This window comes from Sylvia atricapilla, chromosome 1 (assembly GCF_009819655.1).
Source record: "Sylvia atricapilla isolate bSylAtr1 chromosome 1, bSylAtr1.pri, whole genome shotgun sequence".
In the NCBI taxonomy this organism is placed as follows: domain Eukaryota; kingdom Metazoa; phylum Chordata; class Aves; order Passeriformes; family Sylviidae; genus Sylvia; species Sylvia atricapilla.
The window spans coordinates 120657018-120665772 of NC_089140.1; the positions used below are offsets into that span (position 1 = coordinate 120657018).

The window sequence follows — 8755 nt, forward strand, 5'->3', positions numbered from 1 at the left end:
TTCACTGAAGCACTGGGCACAGTGAATGAGGATGCACTTGTGGATAATTAAAATTGAGGTCACTGATTGCTGTCATGCAGTCATGTCTGCAGCAATTTAACAGGTGACCAGTTGGGCAGAGAAGAGCCTTTCAGAGGATCCAGAGAACAGTATGTACAGTCCTTTCATATATAACATGTACAACTGGTCAGTTGGCTACAAAAGACTTAGGATTCTTTTGACCCATTTGTAAAGAAATAAGTGCTGTATGGTGCTAAAAAATACGATTTCCCAGGATGGAAGTCAAACTGTTTGGTGAATAATATTTACCCATGAAATAATATAGCAAACTAAAATTTTAATTGGGACAAGGAGGGAAACAGTTTGGTTTGGACATTTTGATATGCTCTGATTGTTGTATTCAGTTTCAGTATCTCCCAAATTTGAATTTTTCAATAAATGATAGACTAGCCTCTGTCTCTACAATCTTTCCATTTGCACACCTCACACACTGAAAGGTAAATAATCAGATTAAGCTAACACAGTTGCATTAAAAACTGATTCTTAAAAAAAGAAGAAAAAAACCAAGTCCTTTGTAAAAAACTTCACAGTTGATTTTCACAAATATAGATATTCCAGTGAGTTTTTCCTTTGCCTAAACATAGTGTGCTCTTAGCTTTTCCAGTTGTTTCAGCGCTTCTGGATATTACCACAGAGTATCACTATAAAGAGGGCAAATTGCAATCATTAAATTTTCATCTGCATATGAAAGTATGGAAAGAGAGAGAGAGAGAGAGAGAGAGATTGTGGGATGCATTGTACATGGCAATATGCTAATTTCTTGTCTTTTTTAGCTTCAGGAATGGAGCCGTCTGTCTGAAGAGGATTCTGCTCAAATATTCGTAGTCTCCAAGCTCATTTTCCTACAGACTCTGGTGTTACATCTTCATCTTTTTCAGAATGGCTGAGAAAGCTCCACCAGGGATCACCAAGAAGGCTTCAAGGTCCACCCTTTCTCTCCCTCCAGAACCAGTGGAGATCATAAGGAGCAAAGCCTGCTCGCGGAGAGTTAAAATAAATGTTGGTGGACTCAACCATGAAGTGCTGTGGAGGACTTTGGACAGACTTCCAAGGACACGATTAGGAAAGCTCAGAGACTGCAACACCCATGAATCTCTGCTAGAAGTATGTGATGACTATAATCTGAATGAAAATGAGTATTTTTTTGATCGACACCCAGGGGCTTTCACTTCCATTTTGAATTTCTACAGGACAGGGAAACTACATATGATGGAAGAAATGTGTGCCCTCTCTTTTGGACAGGAGCTTGATTACTGGGGGATTGATGAAATATATTTAGAATCTTGCTGCCAGGCAAGATATCATCAAAAGAAAGAGCAAATGAATGAGGAACTGAGGAGGGAGGCAGAGACATTACGAGAGAGAGAAGGGGAAGAGTTTGACAATACCTGCTGCCCAGAGAAAAGGAAGAAGCTTTGGGACTTGCTGGAGAAACCCAACTCATCTGTTGCAGCAAAGGTAGGATAAATAATAGCATTAATACAAAGATAGTAGAAAATGGTTTCATGACCCATGCATCCGACTTGCAGGAATCAACAACATCCACCGAAATATTTAGAGAACAGAAGACTCTGAAAATCTGCATATCATTAAGTGAAAACACTCAAATCTGTCCTAAACCCCACTGAAATCAGCAGAAGGAACCCTGTTGAGTTCAGTTGTTTTTAGGCAACTACTGTACTTTGCTTTTGCTGTATGTGATGAGAAACATCTGTGTGATTCTTAATGGACTCCACATGAAACACTTCAATGAAACAACAGGCAGGGTACATTATCTACTTGTTTGTTAGAAAGGCATTTGGTTATGACAATTGTCTATTTCAGTGTTGCTTGTCCTGTTACAGGCATTTCATATCTGGTGTGTCTGTGTTTGGTAGGTTGTGTTGGATAGGCTGTCAAAGAGTCAACAGCTGGTTTGGCATGGTTTTACTATGGCATGTTTTCTCTCACACTGCATTTTTGCAATCACAAATTAGAGTGTTTTGTATAAAAATATAAAAATATTAATGCATATATATACATGTGTATATTTATATGTATGCATATTTATGTGTATACAGGTATATGTATTTAAACAAGTATATATTCTATACATTTATACATACACACAAATATATATTTGTAAAGTTTATATATATTTAGTCAGAAGTGAGACCAAATTCAGATGAATCCTGTTTCCGTTCTGCTGTCTTCAAACAGGCAAGGGTGCTGAAGTCTCACTGGTACAATGGAAAAATTTATCCTGGTTGTGGAAATGGGACTGCACACACAGATGTTGATACTGGTGTTTAAAAGAAATATACTCTTGCATTTTGCCATCTTAGTTCTGTTTGTGGTGTGAAACACTAATTATTGTGAGGTAAATTTTGGAAGCTCATCTCCAGTTTAAATGACTCAAAACAAAAAATGTTCGATGCTTAGATGTTCATGTTAAGCTTAACTGTGGCTTTATTTTCTTCTGTTGTTGTTTGTTACTGGATGCAATGGTTTTCGACCAAGGTAGGTTTTAAAATATGATGGTGGAATGGACAAAAAAAAAAGAGAATTCTGGCAAAAATTCTTCTTGCAATAGTAACTCTTACTACTGACATACAATTTTTCATTGTGAGCTGCCTACCTTTTTAAGCAAGGAACTTACTTTACGAAAAAAAAAATGTGTTGTGGCAGAATATAAGGTTTGTAACCAGAATAAAAGCTTGTAGGAGAAAAATGGAAGTATTCAGAATATTTTAGAAAACTAAATGAATAAATTTTCTGCTTCCAAGATACATATTCTGGGCCATATGTTCCTCTCCAGGAGAAAGAGCAGAGGGGAAGCAGATGGGCATAAGTTTTGCCAAAAAGGGTTCAGGGAGGCCCTGTTGCACACTGTGATCCCCTGGTGCAAGCTAACATCCATCAGTCCTCGCCAGCAGTTCTATGACACAGCTGCTGCACTGACTGCAGGACTCAGGGACCAGCTTCTCAGTCCTGCACGCCTTGAAACATCACCAGTGTGTTCCGTAACAGACCTCTCCTCCTGGATCTGGGCAGGAGGATTTCCTGTCTGAGCCACACTGCTGAAACACACTGCACGTGACCTGGGAGATCACCTGGCGGTGGACACTGCCTCAGAGACATCCAGCAGGCAGATTTGTTTGTGAAATATTTTCTCTTTTATATACACTGTATATTCTCTTAGTTGCCTCTAAGGCTTGAGACATATGCCTAATTAGTGTTTTTCTAAGACTAGGTAGGAGTCAACACAGTAAGATGATGCAGATGAATAAAATGAAAGTCATATACTGATTTTTAGGTTCTTTGCCTGTGACTCGCTTTCATTCATTTGCATGTTGAATACATGCAGAAATATAGGATGGTTAAACTTGCATGACTGTTTGCCATTCACCAAACTGTTCTTATGACTTAGCAGTGCCACATCATGAATTTGCTTAAAAGAAATTAGACTGACCCTGAGCTTTTAAGGAAATTGTCCTTTGGTCACTCCGTGCAGATTTCTCCTCAGATTTTGCAGATGAATGTGGCTGTTTCTTTAATTTCCCAAGATATCTAAATAATTTTTTTTTAGCATTTTATTTCCTTTTCCCCTGATCCCCTAATTTGATTCGATGTTATAGATCTTTCTTGCTACAGGGAGTTTCACATTGCACTTGTATATATGTTGTAATGCTTTTCATTATTTCAGTTGCCCTTTGTCTAAGTTAATGCCATTTGATGTGGTTTCTGTGGTTCTGGTAGCTAGAAGTCACCATCATACATGCACTCAGCTTCTCTGTCTAGTCACCTTCAGTCTGTAAATATGTATATGAGCCGAGATTATAGTCAGATATACCTGTGGCAACTCAGACAGCTGTAGAAACTTGGCTGAATGACATAAAGGAGAGCAAAGACCATCACAACACATTTGACCTTAGGTAACATAAAACAAGATATGGTGGAATCAGTTGGATGCACTTTGAAAAAGACTGTGTTAGGGTCTGTGGCAAGGTTTTATCTGAAGTGTTTAGATAACATTTCTTTTAGATTTTTCATTTTGTTTTTGGTCAAATAAGTTTCCAGTTTGTCCTGGGACAAGAGGCACAACCATCTTCTTTCGTAGGAGTAGAAAGGATGGTGGGATTTTGACAGAAGAAAGTTGGGATCCAAGTGAGGAAATATTACCATAAGCCTCAAACTCAAATATTAGCTCCCTTTTGAGGAAATGAAGCCATAAGAATGTGCATAGGTATCCTACAGGTGCTTGTTCAGTCATTTAGATTCTGTATGGCATCCAAGCAGTTGACAGGAACAGCTTGCTTTTTAATCCCTTTCACATCAAAGATTAGAAATGTGAGATAAACACTTGGATGTGGTTTTGATATGTGACTGTGTCTTGCCACTTCTTGATTCTGCTAAGAGCCCTTCTAGGTCTGATCCAAAGCTTACTGAATTAAGAGGGAGTCCTGCTTTGGATTAGGCATCTCAGGACAAATCCTGCGCCTTTCGAGGTCAGTGAAGGTTTGCCACTGACTTCACTTAGAGCAAGGTGAGACAGAACAAGGTGACAGTGAATGAGCAGCATGTGTTTTACAGGATATGCAACAGTAAATAGGAGAATAAATAGCAAGAAGGATATGGGGCAAGAAATTAAAACTGTGTTTAGCAAGTAAAAAAAAGGAATAGTATAGGTCAAGTGCTGTTGCACAGTAGAGGCACATTTAACTTTTTGATTTTTTTAATTTAGTAAATGCAGACATGCACCTCATCTGAGTCACCAATTACCATATTATAGAGGCACAGTGGTTCTTGCTTAGTCCTCACCCCAGGAAAGATCTCTGTGAATTCAGTAGACATTTAAGCTGAGGAAAACAGGATTTGCCTCCATTTTCCAGTGTTCTCATTCATAAGCTTTTTAAGTAGGATTAAGATAAAGATGTCCAGAAGTCCAGCTATTTCAGACATGTACAGTGCTATGGAATGAGAAGCAGTCCTGGGATTTATAAAGGACAGGAATTGTGCATATTTTACATCCCAGAAAAGTCTCAAAGCCTGGTCCCCAAACCACAGAGTTTTGCATGGGTCTGGCATTCTTTGCTTCAGAGTAACATCTGAGTTTTTAGACCAGGCATTTATTTATACTTATTGCATAAGCAGTAGTTTGTGAAAACCGTCTTTTAAAAAAAAAAAGTTACTTTACTTTTGCTATCAGCCATCATTTAATATTTTATTTGCAGCTGCTGGACCTATTACAGTCTCCTTAGTGCAGCAGCAGCTCTGACCAACCTGTCAGTAGTATAAAAGTCCTCAACAGATACCAGAATAAGCATTGACTTCAATAGATGTGAACTTTGTGCAGCTGGATTGCATCAGTGTTCATGGTTCAGCACCTTGTTGAACTGGCATATTAAGACAGTACCTTCCAGACCTGATGCCTTTTCATCTGTGTCTGGGGTATATTCTGTGCAATGCACTCAAAATCCAGGGAGCCTTACTTTGGAATGAATGTGAATCAAATGAACCCATACATTTAATATTTTTTTCAAAACAATAGTGCACAGACTCTTCCTTTCATTCTTGTTTATTGGGTCCAATAGCCTGATTATTTTCTCTCAGTTTTTTTAATACTGATGAAATTCCTTGAAGCTAAATCCTAAATAAATATGGAATGTTTCTAGGGAAGGTGTTTTGCCATAAGCATAGAGCAAATGAAATAACTAAGTGTATCCAGGAGTAACAAAGAGCCTATGTCTGCCTAAAGATATCTGATAGTGACTTAATCACTTTTCATCTACTAGAGTATTTTAATCACTTTACAGTAACATTATCAACAAGTATCACTCAGATTTTCCAATTGGTATTTTACACTCTATGTTATCCCTTTGAATACAACTAGAATGTACAACTAGAATGTACAACTAGAATTGATTGGGATTGCTTCTACAGTTCTTTTTGTGCAAGTCATTTTTTCTTATATGAATATTTGCACCAAGCTCAGTGTGACTACTAACTGATCAAATATAAAAGGAAGTACAAATTAATTTAAAAAATTACTAGGCAATTACATTCTGTCCTTGAATTTTTGTGCAACCCCTGTCGATGTACACACATGGAAGGGTAAAATATTGGCCTTTGTGTTTCTGCAGCATGGGGTTTGCTTCGTTTAAATGAAACCTGATAGGGTTGAAAGGGTTCTCTGTTAATTCTGTTTGTTTCACTGCATGGCTGACTTGTCCTTATTTTATTTTGTTGATTTCTGTTTTTCTTGGGGTTAGTTTACAGGGGGTTTTTTTGGTTTGCATTACAAACTGTAACATGAGTATTTCTTCTTTGTAAAAGGCACACTAATTTATCAGCTAACTAGTGGATTGTGGATTACAGAAGGTATAATTATCCCAAGCCTGACTGGAAATTGTGAGGATTTTGTGTGCTCTATTGAGTAACTAATCCCTTTTGTGAACAAAATTCTTTTGGAGGGGGAAAAAAAGCACAAGCACACAAGAGGAGATTTAGGCCACAGATATTTAGCTACAAGTGTATTTTGGCTAGGCTTGCCACAATGACTTTCCAAGAGAGGGTGACACCTGTTTTACATTAGGGGCCTGATTCTTATTTTCCATTGCCTTACATGTAATTCTTATATGTAAGTGTGTCTTATGCATAATCCATACTGACTCTCATGCCTATTCCTTGCATAGCAGCTTAAAAGTGGTCTTAGAGTGAGTGGAAATTAGCAGAGTCACTATACATGACCAGGACAGAGCAGAGTGTCATATAGGACACTTCATTTTTTCTTTGCAAGTCCTCATAAATTATCTCCTGGATTATCACAGTGTTCATTCAGGGGTAAACTCTAATTAATGGTATGGTACTGGTTCCTTTTGGATTGAAGGTAAACATATACACTCAAAGGACTTTAGGAAAACTTAGGTGATTGTTGTTGTGAACAAGAGCTACCACAACAGCAGACTGTCTGTCAGCAGCTGAATGTTTGCATAAAGATATTTAAGTGTTCAAGTGAAAGAAATACATTTGGTTATCTTTGCATCCTTTATGTTATATGAACAAAACGTTTTCTTTGCCAATGTCCTCTTCTTAGTTTAGGTTTACACGTTCTGTGTCATTCTGATTTTGTGAATATTTCTTCATAAAAAAGCTTGTATGTCAGGTGATTTGTCATGTAACTGTAGACCAAGGAAGAAGATGACATGGAATTTAGACTGTCTCTTTAAAGTGGGAGGAATGGCTTTTCTATTAGTTTAATTCTCACAAGTTTTTGTATTAGATATCATACCTCAGGGCATGATATATTCATTAGAGATAAGTGTTCTTTTCTAGCTGGTATGTGGTTTGAACTGCTGTTTGACCTCTGGTTTCAATTTATTTTTGGGGGCAATCCTGTCACAAGCCTTTATCCATATGGACTACCAGGAATAATATAATTTGCATTGTCACTCCCAATACTTTATAGAAATTTGTCTGCTGAAAATAAGTTATAGTAAAGCACAGAGAATGGTCATTGGTAATAAATAATTATCTTCATCCCACAATTGGTTCTTCCAAGGAGACTCATTAGCACTCTTTGCTTTTAAGGTGTAGTTACTTCTTGTGCCAAATGATAAAGTCAGTCAATGTGACTGTAAGACAAGGAGATTATATTGGATCCTAGTCATTCATATTTAATAACTCAAGTGTTTTAATGTCTTGAAAGATAAGTGAATTTATTGCTTTTTCAATAGATATTATATCAAGGAACAAAGAAGGCTGGCAGTAGTTAATTGATTTTGTTTGAAGAACTTACATATGCTCACTGCTGAGCTGGTCATTAAAAGATTATTTACCTTCTTTATACTTCTTATATGAAGTATCATGTAATCCATGATTCAGCATTTTTTTGTCAGTTTAAAGTGTTATGGGAATACAGCTACCATCTGATCTGTCTTGCCTCTGAGGTGTTCAGTATCTAAGTTACCTACAGGTTCCCTTCAGCCCTGAGATTTTATCAGTGGTGTGCAAACTTATTAAAAAACTTTCTAAAAGCTGCTATTGGAATAAGATGAGTAAAATGTCCTTTGAACTGATCTTCTTATTATTGGCACCTAATGCTCAGTAAAACAGATGCTGGAACTGTGGAAGCAGTGCCAAGGGCAAAGATGCAGTGACTCATATTCAGACAGTCCAAGCACTGGCACCAGGACATTCCCTGTATGAACACAGGGGTGAGAAATTTACTTCTGTAGCTGTGATAAGGGACTTCACTGACTCTGGTTTTATGGATACATTAAGGAAAATCAAAGGGGATATATGACGAATCTTGTTAAAGAGGGGAACAAAGGCAGAAATAATTATTTTAAAAGTTGGGGAAATCCTTTTTTTTTTTTTTTTTTTGTATTTGGTAATAATCCCTAATTGGTAAGAAGTTCTAAAGTAATGAATAGAATGTGCCTGCACTTGTGACACCATTCACAGAATCACACTGTAGCTCTTGCAAAGAGAAACCTACTAGAATTTGGAATATATGATGTTACAGTCATTTACCAGCAGGTGCCATCTACATGAGAACAGTTATCCTTTGCCATAATGGATAGAAAGCATTTATTCCTATTTACCCCAGTACCTTGCTTCCTTAATTTAGGAGAGCAATTTAACTCTACAACAACAGCTTCTTTTACCAGTGGTCATATCCTTTTTTTATGCTGTTACCATCCATTAAGTATAG

The 8755-nt window shown here is 37.3% G+C and overlaps 1 protein-coding gene across 1 annotated transcript; it reads left to right on the top strand.

Annotated features, from left to right (window-relative positions):
- Positions 1-839: 839 nt before the first annotated feature.
- On the top strand, positions 840-2944 carry LOC136369446 (potassium voltage-gated channel subfamily B member 2-like). The gene is made up of 2 exons (XM_066332299.1): positions 840-1518; positions 2858-2944. The coding sequence occupies exons 1-2, from the start codon at positions 940-942 to the stop codon at positions 2888-2890; spliced, it is 612 nt and encodes a 203-aa protein (XP_066188396.1). The 5' UTR covers positions 840-939; the 3' UTR covers positions 2891-2944.
- The last annotated feature ends 5811 nt before the right edge of the window (positions 2945-8755 follow it).